Source organism: Danio rerio, chromosome 18 (genome assembly GCF_052040795.2).
Source record: "Danio rerio strain M-AB ecotype USA chromosome 18, GRCz13ab, whole genome shotgun sequence".
In the NCBI taxonomy this organism is placed as follows: domain Eukaryota; kingdom Metazoa; phylum Chordata; class Actinopteri; order Cypriniformes; family Danionidae; genus Danio; species Danio rerio.
In genome coordinates, this window is record NC_141038.1 from 3,417,576 (window position 1) to 3,434,458 (window position 16,883).

The 16,883-nt window shown below is 35.7% G+C and overlaps 1 protein-coding gene across 14 annotated transcripts in view; it reads right to left on the reverse strand.

Annotated features, from left to right (window-relative positions):
• unc13c (unc-13 homolog C (C. elegans)) overlaps window positions 1–16,883 on the reverse strand; it is a 328,781-nt gene that overhangs the window by 159,263 nt on the left and 152,635 nt on the right. For all 14 annotated transcript variants that reach the window (XR_015514076.1, XR_015514075.1, XR_015514077.1 and 11 more), the window contains 1 exon segment: window positions 13,138–13,266. Coding sequence is in view for 10 of the 14 variants with exons in the window: in NM_001441457.1 (NP_001428386.1) it covers window positions 13,138–13,266 (129 nt within the window). In the remaining 4 variants the exon portion in view is untranslated.

Genomic DNA, 16,883 nt, shown 5'->3' on the forward strand with positions numbered 1-16,883 from the left:
TATTAAATTCAGATGGAGGGGAGGAAGTCATTCTTCTTTATAGAAATCCCAACCCAGGCTCATATTCTGACAACGTACCCATTTATACATTTCTGGAGAGCACCAAATACGTTCCAGGAGCTATGCTTTTTTTGCAGTTTTTGCTTTCGCAAATCCACCAGTGGCTGCTGTGCGCTTTTTGAGATCTCAAATTTATCTCGCGAGTGCCATTCGCGCCTGCTGTTCTCACATAAATCCACCAGAGGCTGCTGTCAGCTGACTGACCGATCAATTGATTCACCCTACTTGAAAAGACATGGTTGCTCTCAGCAGCTATCTTGGTAAGGGTAAACAATGATGCGTGAGTCCGTTGTGAAAACTTTTCTCATCGTTCATTTTTTATCATATCTTGTGCTGTCAAATCAGTGAAATAGCTCCATTCCTAGCACCGTCACCACATACAAACTCACTGTCTTTCCTCTTCCCTTACTGCCCCACCTACTATCTGGCTGCCTTAAATCCTAATTTTGACAGAATAAAAGTCTTCATTCATTCATTCATTTTCTTATCTTCTTAGTCCCTTTATTAATCCGGGTTCGCCACAGCAGAATGAACCGCCAACTTATCCAGCAAGGTTTTACGCAGCGGATGCACTTCCAGCCGCAACCCATCTCTGGGAAACATCCACACACACACACTCATACACTACAGACAATTTAGCCTACCCAATTCGCCTGTACCGCATGTGTTTAGACTATGGGGGAAACCAGAGCACCTGGAGGAATCTCACGCGAACGCAGGGAGCACATGCAAACTCCACACAGAAACGCCAACTGAGCCGAGGATCGAACCAGCGACCTTCTTGATGTGAGGTGACAGCACTACCTACTGCGCCACTGCTTCGCCAGAATAAAAGTCTTTATTCACAAAATCAAAAACAATGAATTAAATACTCTAACATAAATAGTATACAAAAGCAAATACTCAAACCTGAATACAGTCATTATCGAATGTAAACTTAATAATAATCATACTGTATCATGCAATCAATCTATTTATTCAAATCTTAATAATAGAAGAAATGGCTCCAACACTCCTCCCTCTCTTTAAACCCAACTGATAGTGTTTTCAAAAGCATTGATTGACCCACCTACCCACTTCTCTAAGCCTAACCGACAGTTTTAAAAAACAATCCAGAAAAAGAAAAGCCACATTTTTCCCTCATTTTCAGATTTTACCACATTCTCACCCTGTTATTTACTTGTTTATTTAATTTTTTTGACTTCTGTTTTTTTTTTTACGCTGTTCGGGAAGTGCAAAACAACATTACAAAGTTTTTAACACCTTTACAAAGCTCGAGACAAATTTACATTTTAAAAAACATTTTTACCCATCATCAGACATAATTACAGAGGAAAAAACATTTTACCGAGGACGAAACAAATTTACATTTTAGAAAAAAATTAACATGACGCAAAACACTTTTACAAGTCGCGAAGCAAATTTACAATTACAGATTCAGTACGGAAAGGGAATGTACCACACACTGGTTCAAGCTGGATTTTTCAGCAGGGTTGGGTTGCAAACATTTACTGTAAGTCATTTTTCAGGTCATGGTGATGTTTTAACTGACTGAAATGACTATTGCTGACTACATGATGTGAATCCGAACACCCGCATTAAAAATCTGAACGTCCTATCACTTTTGTGTTGGGAATTGTGTTGTCTAATCTCAGTGCATCCTTGCACTTATATTGTACCTAGGGCTGCTATCTTGTGGGCTGATGTATTTGAATTTGAGGATAGGTTGATGGTTGTAGTAGATGACAGTGTTCATCTGTCCTCTGAATACAGGTTTCAAAAAATGTAACTGCTTTTTTATTATACAATATTTATCCTGTTGATTTTGAATCTTGCACCTAACAAATATCTTTCAAATATATTTCTCATTAAAAAAAAACTAAAACTAATACTGAAATTAATAAAAACTAAAACTAATTCATTTCAAAATATAGAAACTAATAAAAACAAGTAAATCTTCCTCTAAACTAATTAAAACTAACTGAATTTAAATAACAAAAAGTTAAAACGAAATAGAAACTAAAACTAATGAAAAATCCCAAACTATTATACCCTTGCAAGTAACTAGACAACTAGCACACAGCAATTCCAATGTCACTATATAAATAACATACAAAGAGGCAAACTGTATAGTAAAAATGACTACAGAAATCAACGGGTGCCATCAACCAGCATTCTTCAAAATATCTTCTTTTGTGTTCAACAGAATAGGTTATGAACAAGTGAAGGATGAGTTAATGATGAGATTTTATTTTTGGATGGACTGTTCCTTTAAGAATCTCATCAGTAGTAAGTCATCTGGCCACTGTTATTAACAATAATGTGAATTCTGACGCACTACTTGACTCACATACTATACGGTATGTAAATGTACGCAAATACACACACACATTCAAGATCACACCGAGACAGCAATGAGGTCATCATTACGAGACAAAGAAACAAACTAACAACGACACACACAGACTGTTTGTCATGAAGCTGAGTCACGTCATACACAGATGTGAGCCTAATGGAGAGGCGGTTTTTCCTCAGGGCATGCGTGTGTGTGTGTGTGTGTGTGTGTGTGTGTGTACTAGATGTTGTAAATGAACTGATTGCTGTAAAAAAAGATCAAATTCCAGTGTAAAAGAAGATAGAATGATTAATATTTTATCCCTTTATATCTGCAGGTTGTGTTTTATGAATTAAAGATGAGATGCAAACAGTTTTCCCACTAATAACTCTAATTTAGTGCTGTCGACTAATTAAAAATGAAGCCAGAATTGCAACCAAATGGTTTAAAATGGGATAAAATACTGTCGTTTCATTGTTTCCCTTCTTGTTTTGGATTTATTGTTGCAAGCTCTTCTGAAGACAGATGTCTGACTAACACTGACAATCCTTATTTAAGATTAAATGGATCCATTTCATTTTTGGCATCGCCATGTGCTTCTATTTGTTATTGTCACTAGACTTGTCTGAACAGTAAAAACAAACTCTAAACAAGCTCTTTGCTGCTCTTCACATACACTAATATGCACTCAATAATGATGTTTGCTGGTTGTTCAAACAACTGATTTAAAATGCGCTGAAGGAACACAATTCTTAAGTTTTGTTTGGGACAACTTAATTGTTTTATGTGCAATGCACTTAAATGTGCTGAAACTAATAAGTTAACTTAATTCCTTCATGTTGCCCCAACAAAAATCAATTGTGTGGAACCCAGCATTTTTTACAGTGTACTTTGTGAATTCTGACGATTACATATTATTTATTACAAACTATATAAGGATATAAATAATAATAATAATAATAATAATAATAATAATAATAATAATAATATTAATAATAATATTAATAATAATAGTAATCAAATGATACATGATATAATTAATAATAATAAAAATAATAATAATGATAATAATAATAATAATAATAATAGTAATCAAATTATATATAATATAATTAATAATAATAATATTAATAATAAAAGTAATAATATATTTATATAATAAGGATATAAATAATAATAATAATAATAATAATAATAATAATAATAATAATAATAATAATAATAATAATAATAATAATTCATTCATTTTCTTGTCGGCTTAGTCCCTTTATTAATCCGGGGTCGCCACAGCGGAATGAACCGCCAACTTATCCAGCAAGTTTTTACGCAGCGGATGCCCTACCAGCCGCAACCCATCTCTGGGAAACATCCACACACACATTCACACACACACTCATACACTACGGACAATTTAGCCTAACCAAATCACCTGTACCGCATGTCTTTGTACTGTGGGGGAAACCGGAGCACCCGGAGGAAACCCACGCGAAGGCAGGGAGAACATGCAAACTCCACACAGAAACGCCAACTAAGCCGAGGTTCAAACCAGCGACCCAGCAACCTTCTTGCTGTGAGGCAACAGCCTATTGCGCCCCTGCGTCGCCACAATAATAATAATAATAATAATAATAATAATAATAATATAATAATAATTATTATTATTATTATATTTATAATTAATTATTATAATTATTTTTATTATATCATTATGTGAATAATAATAATAATAGTAATAACTATATTTTGTGATAATGACGCCACTGCATGCCTCTTCTCGCTCTTTTCGACCCATATCATTACTCAGTATGGATGTCGCATGATTTCGCATCAAAGATTCAAATGTTACCACTCAGTGGGTTATGTCACGTGACACGCGTCACATTATTGTGGCTTTGATGCTCCATGGTATTTAAATTACTGGACAGAGTTATTTAAAATTACACTTTATTACAATATATATTAAATATAAATATATTTTATTAATCATATAATAAATATATTAAATAACATGAAATTACATAAAATAATTAAAAGGACAAATTCTAGACCTTATGGCCATGGGGGTGGTTTGTTCTAAGTCGATTAATACAAAAGCATCTGCTAAATGACTAAATGCAAATGTAGGACAGTACGCATTATGATCTAAACCTTTCCTAATTTCTCCATCTGCAATCTGTGTTTTATGTTGGAGAGCTACAAGAAACTAATCCACCCTGACATGCATGCATTGTGGCATTATATCACCACACACACACACACACACACACACAATCTCCAGCCTCCTCTATGTGTTGATCCTGACAGAGTCCCCCCACATTGACACATAATGGACTCCTCCGTCATACCCGCTGAATATGGGCTGCTCCAAACGCTCAGTCTTCTCTGTGTGCTTATTTTCTGCCCTCGCTAAAATCAGAGTTTGACGGTGAAACAAGGCCCTGCAGCGTGTTTTACGTCATTTTAACCTAAGCTCTGAAAATCTTTACACACATCAAACATTGAGCCTTAATTATTTACAGTACAGAGGCAGATCTGTCATTCTGTGGGAGATCAACACAAACTGAGCAAATCTGAGCACGCATTGCTGAAAAGACAACATGTAAGACTACTTTGCTCTCTTAAGCTGGCGGTTCATTCCGCTGTGGTGACCCCAGATTAATAAAAGAACTAAGCCGAAAAGAAAATGAATGAATGAATGAATGAACTATTAGAATGACCAAATTTCATAACCTACAAAAGAAAGTTAGTAGTTACATTAAAAACACAACATGCAAATAAAAGGCCATTCGATTTATTTATTTATTAATTTTTTTGCGACCACTGGGGTGATTTGTTTATATTAAAGACACAGAACATTAATTTTATGGCACCAGTTTAAACTTTCGGACACCTTTATGGTGCTCACGTACATTGAAAATAAATACAGGCCACAACTGAACATGGAGGATGGTCTATGAGTGGCGTATAGACTTGAGCCTATTGGTATGTGTGCACCTTTGTGAAAAGTTCATATATTTATAACCACCTCAGAAGATATTGGGGGTCATGAGCCACTGGTATTGTTATTTTGGGGGCCGCAGGCTGAAAAGTTCGGGAACTCCTGATTTAACAGACACTTGCACCAGTTTTGCACATTTGCAACAGACACGTCAGACACTTTCAGACACAAATCTGACCCAGCCTAGGCTCGAACTAGTGACCTTCTTGTTGTGAGACGACTAAACTAACTACAGAGCCACCGTGTCGCCTATATTATATTATATTGTATTGTATTGTATTGCATTATATTATATTATATTATATTATATTATATTATATTATATTATATTATATTATATTATATTGTGTTGCATTATATTATATTATATTATATTATTATATTATATTATATTTTATTATATTATTATATTGTATTGTATTGTATTATATTATATTATATTATTGTATTATATTATATTATATTATATTATGGTATTATATTATATTATATTATATTATTATATTATATTGTATTGTATTGTATTGTATTGTATTGTATTGTATTGTATTATTATATTATATTATATTATATTATATTATATTATATTATATTATATTATATTATTGTATTGTATTGTATTGTATTGTATTGTATTATATTATATTATATTATATTATATTATATTATATTATATTATATTATATTATATTGTGTTGTATTGTATTGCATTATATTATATTATATTATATTATGTTATTATATTATATTATATTATATTATATTATATTATTGTATTGTATTGTATTGTATTGTATTATATTATATTATATTATATTATATTATATTATATTTTATTATTGTATTGTAATGTATTGTATTGTATTGTATTATATTATATGATATTATATGATATTATATTATATTATGTTATGTTATGTTATGTTATTATATTGTATTGTATTGTATTGTGCTGTGTTGTGTTGTGTTGTGTTGTGTTGTGTTGTGTTGTGTTATGTTATTATATTATTATGTTGTGTTGTGTTATTATATTATATTATTGTATTGTATTGTATTGTATTGTATTGTATTGTATTGTATTGTATTATATTATATTATATTATATTATATTCATTTATTTTCTTTTTGGCTTAGTCCCTTTATTAATCTGGGGGGACGAAAGCAGAATGAATCACCAACTGATCCAGCACGTTTTTACACAGCGGACTGTGGGGGAAACCGAGAGGAAGCCCACGCCAACACAGGGAGTACATGCAAACTCGACACAGAAATGCCAACTGACCCAGCCGAGGCTCAAACCAGCACCCTTCTTGCTTTGAGGCGACAGCGCTACCCACTGCGCCACCCCATTTTATATTATATTATATTACATTACATTACATTACATTACATTACATCACATCATATTATATTATATTATATTATATTATATTATATTATATTATATTATATTATATTATATTATATTATATTATATTATATTATATTATTTTCTGACAAATGAGGATGTTCCTAAAGGCAGGTTTTGTCTAATTTCTGCAGTTAAACACACATTAAGCATTTAGATAAAATATCTCTCTATAATCATGTAAATGCAGCCGGTCCTCTGCATATCACTGTAATTAACTCATAACTCTGATTAAAAGGTGCTTTGAGGGCTTCAGATTATTGTGGGTTTTTGCTGATGTTCTTTAGGTGAGAATTTAACACTCTCTGCTTCAGCACCTGTCCTGATAATTACTATACTTAATTTGAAATAATGAGCAATTCATTCATACACTAATTTGGTTGACTGAAAAAAAGGGAGTACTAAGAACATAAATGAAAATGGTCTGTTTAAACCTCATAAAAACAACACAGGCTCATTGCGCATACGTACCCCTGTCTACATTTCTGGAGAGCATGAATTATGAAGCCAAAGGTACATCCAACCCAGGCTCATTTTAAATATGTACTCCTATATACATTCCTGGAGAGCACCGAATACATCTTTTTGCAGTTTTTGTTTGCGTGAATCCACCAGAGGGCGCAGTGTACGCTTTTTAAGATCTGCAAATTCTTTCGCGAGAAAAGAGATGCCTGCTCTTCTCGTGTAAACCCACCAGAGGCCGCTATTGACTGTCTGATTGACCGGTCGACCGATAGCCCCACCTCATTCCCTAAACCCAACCAATTGTGTTTTAAAAAGCACTGATTGACCCGCCCACTGCCTATCCTAAACCCAACCGACAGTGTTTTAAAAAGCAATCCAGAAAAAGAAATACCCCCATCTGATTTTTACCACGTTTTCAGGTTTGACCACATCCCTACCCTGTTATTTACTTGTTTATTTTATTTTTTGGCTTCTGTTTTTGTCTCACCTGCTTTCTGGATCTGTTCTTCACAGGACTCAAACCTTGTCACCGTGGTCAGCTCTTTTCAGCATCTCAAGTTCACTGACGTAAGCAGGAAAACCGTCCATACGGAGGTAGGCGGTCAGCTGGTAAGTGCGAAAAGGAACAGCATCATACCGCCCCATAGCATTCATCTCAAAGTTCAAATGCAGCCATACGTGCCTCTGGCTACATAATTTGTGATCTCCTGAAATGTATATAGGGCTACCGTTTCAGAATGAGCCTGTGTAGGGTATGTCTGGCTGCATTTAGTCTTTAAAATGAACGATATTAGGCGCTGTTGACAGCTTCTGTTCTTATTTGCGCTACCGCTGACTGCTTATTTCCGTATGGACAGCTTTTTCTGGTGTTTGCCCAGTAGCTCAAAGCATATGCTGATGGACTTGGTACGCGAAGCGGAATTGAACATGATGACGAGGTTCGAGTCCAATGAACAACGGTTCCAGTAACCAAAAAAAGTAAAAAATAAAAAATAAAATAAATAAACAATAGAGTGAAAATGTGGTGAAATCAAAGGCCACGACAGCTTTTCTTTTTCTAGATTGCTTTTGAAAACACTGTCGGTTGGGTTTAGGGACGGGGATGTGTGAGTCAGTCAGTCAGTCAATTAGTTAACAGCAAGCTATCCTGGGGTGCGTTTCCCAAACAACGACGTAATTCATGGCTGAACTATCATAGTATGATGCATCGTTTGGGAAAAGAACGATGTAGTGACGAGTGTTTCCCAAAACCCCTAGTTTCTCTGTCGCAGATCCATCGCTTGAACCACGTTAGTTAGAACCCCATCATTTCTTTGTGCAAATTATATTGTTTTACACACACATGCATCTAAAAAAAGTAGCTTTGGTAAAAACATGCACTCGCTTTCCATATTAATTGAAATATATGTAAATGCCACATATAGGGCCTGTGCTTCCTTTACAAATATTTTTGAGAACATTACATATTCTATTCTAAAACATAAAATCACTTACAAACACATATTCTAGTGTCATAAATAAATCATATAAATAAATAAATAAATAAATAAATAAATAAATAAATAAATAAATAAATAAATAAATAAATAAATAAATAAATAATGAGGCTTATATTAAGAAATTAATTTTAATATTTATCATTTATTAGGAAATTTAAAAAAATCCTACTTTAAGAATAATATTAATAATATTAATTATGATGATGATGATGATGATGATTATTATTATTATTATTATTATTAAGAAGGATATTGTTTATTTATTTTTTGAAAAGTGTACTTTTACAATTTGACACGTGCAAACCACTGCAGAAATGTTCTAACCAGCAGGCCCATGTCATATGCAGTAGAGATACTTAATAAATAGCCCACTATAAATCAAAAGGATCAACGTAATATTTTTATATTTTTGTTTCCACAAACTTTGGAGACGTAACATAAATTCCGCTTTTAAATAACAGGTCACCTATAGCTTTCGCCATGAGGCTGTGTGCACAATGACATCAATGTTTTCAAAGTGCACTGCGAAGCACCTGGAGGTTTGGCGGTATGGGTTGCGTATAGGGAGGATTGATTTATTCCCACCCTTCAGAGAAAGACTTAAAACATTGGAGAAATACAGGAAAATACCTTACGGGATGATAGCAGGGTAGAACTGTAAAATGTGGGAGAATCCCGGGAAAAATGGGAGGGTTGACAGGTATGCAATAGGCCTTTAAATCTTTACAATGTTATTTTTGTCATTGTTTTGGAGCACACTAGCTTATGGATTACTTTAAGCATAAACATGAATTCTGATTTCATGAGGACTTAAAGTATATATAAATATATGCATAAAATGTGTAGCATAAAAACTGTATGCTTAAAACTGGTTTCTTGTGTACCAAAACTCCTCATATGTGATCATACAAAACTCCAATATAAGCCCCAAGAGTAACTCCCACAACTACACAGTTTTATTTGCAATGTTTTGTTGAATCTTGCCAAAAATCTATATTTCCAGTGTGTATTTGTATTTCGTCATATTTTCTTCCAGTGTTTCTCATCTCTTCTCTGTTCTTCTCACTGCTCTCCTTCAGCCACATCACACTAACCGGATTTGGTTGTTTCCGACCCCCTGCACGTGTCTTAAGAGCTTTTTGACATGATTATATAAGAAACACAGCCCACCTCTTCCTGACGCTGCTATATTTAATGAATAAGACATCTAGAGGAGGAACACTTGCTGTGCTCATTCCTGAAGCGCAAATAAAAGCCTGCTTTCTTCTCCACGGGTCCTTTGCCTCATTTAAAGAGAAAGATGGGTCAGTTCTGCTCCAAAAGCCACTAAAGCTCTCCACTGTAATTTTTAGCTGTGTTGTGTTTGGGGACTCTGCGCTCTTTTTAGGGCTAATTAAGGTATTTTATATTATATTATGTCATTAAATATATATATCGCATATAACGCATATCAATACACCCTATTGTATTTATTTATATATATATTAAGGGTGTAACGATGTAACGATATGCGTATTTGTATTGAACCGTTCGGTACGAGACTTTTGGTTCGGTACGCATTACAAACCAAACAATTCAATTCAGACTAACATCTAAAAAGATAAAAGGGAATAAGTACAAAATAAAATATAATGTTTTCAGCTCAACAACGCTCAACATGGCATCCCAAATGACATGGCAGACAACAGGCTGCCTTCCCCGCTGTCATGTTAAACAGTAGACCCTCGCTTTTGAACTCAGAATATCACTTTATTAAAGCATGCACTCATTAGCAATCTTGCTAGCTTCTGTGTCAGCCTGGCTGATTGTGCTGGCCCCCATTGCCCCAGCAACCCTGGACCCCCGACACAAAAGAGCCAACCTCCAAACATTACTCCAGTCAGGTACGCGCTAACCTAGCTCACAAAATGGCGAGTAAAGTTCATGTAATCCCAGACATCCCAAGTCTCCCGGAAGCTTCGGGAGACTCCTGGATGCCCGCAAATGAATGATAATCTTCTGGAAATCACGCATCACCAACCCCCTCCCCCCCCGGTCCTTAAATATGTCGCACACCCCTCTCCACCGCATCCTTTCCAGCTCTTCAGGTACGTTGGGCACAACTCATCCCCGCCGCTCAGGTACATCGCACGCACACGCCCACCGCTCTTCAGAAACGTTGCGCACCATCACCACTACCAAGAGAGTGGTGGAAGAAAAACATCTGAGAGATCTTAATCAGTAGTGAAAATGTCGAGTGAAAATGTTAAATGTAATAGAGCCCCGTTACATTATTCCTTCATAAGCCCATTTCAGTCAGATAATTCCTGCTTTCAGATCCACTAAAACGGCAGGTGATCAAATCAAGCAGATCTGTGCTGTCTGAGGGAAGGTGGACACTCATCTTTCTGAAAAAAAAAAAAAATACTTGAAACTGAGCTCCATTTAAAAACTAAACTGTTCTTTTCTTTTATTTGTTTAACTGCTACAATATTATATTTATTTTTTTATAAGCAGCTTTTTGGATTTGAGTATAATGAAGGATTTGTTTTATTTGCTGATAAGCAGAAACCCCGGAAGTATAGCTCTATCACTAAAGTAAAAGATAAAACAAACAGGATCAAACTTTTATCATGTTAGTTTCAATACATTAAAAAATTTAAATCAGAGAAATTCTCAGTTTTTTTTCTTTTTTTGCTGTATTGAAAACATTCCGAACCGTGACACCACTGTATCGTATCGAACTGAACCGTGATCGAACTGAACTAAAATTAACTAAAATTGAATATATATATATATATATATACATACAGTTGAAGTCAGAATTATTAGCCCCCCTTTTTTTCTTTTTCTATTATTTCCCAAATGATGTTTAACAGAGCAAGGAAATTTTCACAGTATGTCTGATAATATTTTTTTCTTCTGGAGGAAGTCTTATTTGTTTTATTTTGACTAGAATAAAAGCAGTTTAAATTTTTTTAAAAACAATTTTGGGACAAAATTATTAGCCCCTTTAAGCTAATTTTTTTTTCAATAGTCTACAGAACAAACTATCAATATGCAATAACTTGCCTAATTACCCTAACCTGCCTAGTTCACCTGATTAACCTAGTTAAGCCTTTAAACGTCACTTTAAACTGTACAGAAGTGTCTTGAAAAACATCTAGTAAAATATTATTTACTGTCAGCATGGCAAAGATAAAATAAATCAGTTATTAGAAATAGGTTTCTAAAACTATTATGCTTAGAAATGTGCTGAAACAATCTTCCCTTCATGAAACAGAAATTTGGGGAAAAAAATAAACAGGGGCGCTATATATATATATATATATATATAAATGTGGCATATGCAATTGTTCATCTCATATGCAGACAGACAGACAGACAGATAGATGTAAATGCAATAAAGATTAAAGATAACTGAGATCAGTGTGAATATTTTACTAAACAGAAAGAATCTGTTCATCCTCCAGAACAAAGCAAACAGGTTTCAAACAACAAAAGCAGCAGTAAATGAGGAGCAAAATCAGTTCTGGTGAGCGGCGCCTCTGTAAACCTTCAAATCAATCAAATACTGACACAAGGAACTCTGTGAAGCGAGAGATCTGAGAGGTGAAAACACCACAGAGACACAAGACAAGCAGAGTTTCAGCTCTCTTTCAGCAAGCAGGACATCGGGCCAGTGTGATGAGCATTCTGGGGTCAGAGACTTTGTGTGTGTGTGTGTGTGTGTGTATGAACCATGATATATTTTGTTGTCATGTGTTATTGTAGGGATCAGATCAAAGAGACACTCAAATGAGAGAATCACTACACACATACACATACACACACACACACACACACACACACACACACACACACACACACACACAGCGTCAGAAATAATAGTGTCATAACACTGCATGTACTTTATAACAGGGGTGAAGAGAGACGCTCTCTTCTGGTGAGGAAACACTCTCATTCTGAACACTAGCACCTTCTGTAACACACACACACACACACACACACACACACACACACACACACACACACACACACACACTCGCAGGTTTATTTTTGGAACTGTGGGGACTTTCCATAGGTTTTCACTGTTTTTATACTGTGCAAAATGTTTGTATCGGCCTAACCCAAACCTATCCTTAAACCCAAATCTGTGCATTATAACTGTCTCGAAACAAACAAACACACACACACACACACACACACACACACACACACACACACACAAGCAAAATACGCTTTGAAAGTCGTCCAACTCTCAATCCAAGGCTAAATTTTATTTATTTATTTTTTAAATGTCCACCATTTCTTGACTCATTGTCTGACTGGTGTGCTGGAGTGTGTGTGTGCTGGAGTGTGTGTGTGCTGGTCAGTGTGTGTGAGCTCTTACCTGGTCCAGCAGCTGGTTGTAGAGCTCATGGCAGTTGTCAAAGATGTATTTGTATGTGGAGTCCAGACAGGCCTTCACGCAGTCTTTAACCACCATACTGGCTCTGGGGGGACTCTGAAGCTCCTGAACCTGAAATATTAAAACACACGCAGAATGAGTTTTTGCATTCTGTGCCATTCATACTGGACCCTAGAGGGCACCCTAGTGCACACAATCTCAACATCAAGAACACATCAGCTAAAGTCAGCACTCAGCTCTCTTTACTTTCGCCAACTGGTGAAGTTTGATCCTCGCCGCTGTCCCCTCTGGCTTGCATGGTTCGGGATTTGTGGAGCTGCGCATCAATGGATTTGCTCTTCAGTGTTTGGACTCTCAGCAGTAAATATTACATCACACTGAACCGGACTGAACTTAAACTACTAAAACTAAACTTCACTATAATCTTCTATGTAAAGCAATTTTGACACAATCTACATTGTAAAAGCCCTATAGAAATAAAGATGAATTGGATTGAATTAATATATATATATATATATATATATATATATATATATATATATATATATATATATATATATATATATATATATATATATATATATATATATATATATATATATATATATATATATTAATGCCAGGGCAACCATAAACAACCCCCAATCAACAAAACTGTAACCTACACACTGGCTGCATCTGAAATTGCATACTTCCCTAGTATATAGTACATTAAAAACAGTAAGCAAGCCAAGTAGTAAAGTACAGTGTTTCTCAACTGGTGGGTCGTGACCCAAAAGTGGGTCGCGGGAACATTTTCAGTGGGTCGCGAAGTGTAGTCAAAAAAAAAAAACAACAAAAATTTTATTCTTTACTTATTTTGCTTATATCAGACTTTTATTTTGAAATCCGTGTGCGACAACTGAACTTTTCCTTACCCTAACCACTGTTTACAGTATTTGACGTTTTCACTCTGTAATATTACTGTAATTTGATGCATTTGGTTAAATGACAGCTATAAAGTATTGTTTATTTGTAAGCCTTGGTGATTTTCTTATGATTTATCTGTCACTACTTGTTAACAAATAAATACAAATGAATTATAATTCCTAAAATTATATTATAGTTCCTAAAAATTTGGGTCGCTGATGACTATGGACCTGATGACTATGTACAAATGTGGGTCCCATGACCAAAGTAGTTGAGAATCACTGGTATAGTATGTCCGAATTCATAGAGTTGGAAAAAAAGTATTCGAGAAGTACCTGGAAGTACTCCTGGAAGTGCGCATCCAATGGACGCTACGCCAACCCATGATGTCACATTAGAGAACTCATAAATGGGAGTGAAGTGATGCAACTGATACAGTCAGTATAGGCGGATACAGTACATCAGAATTCCATTCATGCTACTCACATTCATACCGTATAAAAAACAATTTTCCAAAAGTAATGAAGAAATTTCAAATTCATATACGTCAATGGCCACTTTATTAGGTACAACTTACTAGTACTGGGTTGGACTTAGTAGTTGGGTTGTTTAGTTCTGGGTTGGTTGCCTTCAGAACTGCCTTAATCCTTTGTGGCATAGATTCAACAAGGTCCTGGAAATATTATGTGAACTCATTGTCATGTTCAAGAAACCAGTCTGAGATGATTCACGCTTTATGACGATGGGACAATGGGTTAAGAAGATGGGTACACTGTGGTCATAAAGGGATGGACATGGTCAGCAACAATACCTGAGGTAGGCTGTGGCGTTGACACGATGCTCAATTGGTACTAATGGACCCAAAGTGTGCCAAGAAAGAACTTCCACACAATTACACCACCACCACCAGCCTGAACTGTTTATACAAGGCAGGATGGATCCATGCTTTCATGTTGTTGATGCCAAATTCTGACCTGACCATCTGAATGTGTCAGCAGAAATGGAGACTCATCAGAGCAGGCAATGTTTCTCCAATCTTCTATTGTCCAGTTTTGGTGAGCCTGTGTGAATTGTAGCCTCAGTTTCCTGTTCTTAGCTGACAGGAGCGGCACCCGGTGTGTTCTTCTGCTGCTGTAGCCCATCCGCCTATATGCCTAAATGCATTGAGTTGCTGCCATGTGATTGGCTGATTAGAAGTCTGCGTTAACGAGCAGTTGGACAGGTGTACCTAATAAAGTGGCCAGTGAGTGTATATGGTACCTACTCAAGTAATAGACAATTTTGGATGCAGCCGAGGATTCAAGTCCTAAACAGTTCTTATATCTTATATATTCACAACACAGAATTGCACAAAACACACACGTTTACTCTATTTTTACACTGCAGACTTATTTTTGTCCTTGTACAGGATGAGAAGACCACACTGAAAAGAGTCCCTCAGAATATGTCAATGAATAAGAGGAGAATATAGATTATGTAAGTGTGTAATGTGTCCCGTTCCCCCGCGTGCGGTGTGTTGGTGTTTCTGGATGTGGATGCTAAGGGGAGGAATAAACATCGCCCCGGCATGGCACTCTTCCATTACCCATAATGCATTGTGACAGTCAGGGTTTTTATGCTCTGCCTGGCGGTGCTCTCTCTGTGGGTGGGGCTTACTCAGCTGCGCTTCACTGATTTGCCAGCTCAGGCTTCTCCAGCTGTCAATCATGCAAATGGCCAAACACTTTGATGGGATGCAAGGCCCAGATAATGAACTGTGTGCGTGTGTGTGTGTGTGTGTGTGTGTGTGTGTGTGTGTGTGTGTGTGTGTGTGTGTCTGTGACATCATCTCCTCATGCCTCACGACTCATCCAAACACACTTCTTAATTCTCCCAGTTCACAGGCCATCAGATCTGTATGTGTGTCAATGACAAACAGAGAAGATTAAGAGATGATGACAAGAGCGAGGATTTTTAGAGATAGAGCCTTCCTGCTTGTGATGCTGTGAAAATGTAGTTTATCTGGCTATATATCTAGCAATACAGCTAAAATACTGATGCAGTTTAAATCATAATTTTGCAAATATTGAGTTATATTTTATAGTTTCATTTATGAAACATGATTTATTAGTTATATGTTAATGTATTTTTATCTAAAGAAAAAATCTGAAAAAAATTAGGCATGTAGACGTGATCAAGACGATCTGCTGCAGTTTAAATCAAGCATCAGAATGGGAAAGAAAGGGGATTTAAGTGACTTTAAACATGGCATGGTTGTTGATGCAAGACAGGCTGACCGTAGTACCAATTGAGTACCTACCTGAGTATTGCTGCTGACCATGTCCATCCCTTTACGACCACAGTGTACCCATCTTCTGATGGCTACTTCTAACAGGATAACACACTATATCATAAAGCGTGAATCATCTCAGACTGGTTTCTTGAACAGGACAATGAGTTCACTGTACTCAAACGGTCGCCACAGTCACCAGATCTCAATCCAATAGAGCACCTTTGGGATGTGCTCGAACGGGAGATTTGCATCATAGATGTGCAGCCGACAAATCTGCAGCAACTGCGTGATGCTACCATGTCTATAAGGAGCAAAATCTCTAAAGAATGATTCCAGTAACTTGTTAAATTGATGCCATGAAGGATTAAGGCAGTTCTGATAGCAAAAGAGAGTTTATTGCGGTACTTTTAAGGTGTACCTAATAAAGTGGCCAGCGAGTGTAAATGTTTGTGTGTGTGTATTTTATATATATATATATATATATATATATATATATATATATATATATATATATATATATATATATATATATATATATATACACACG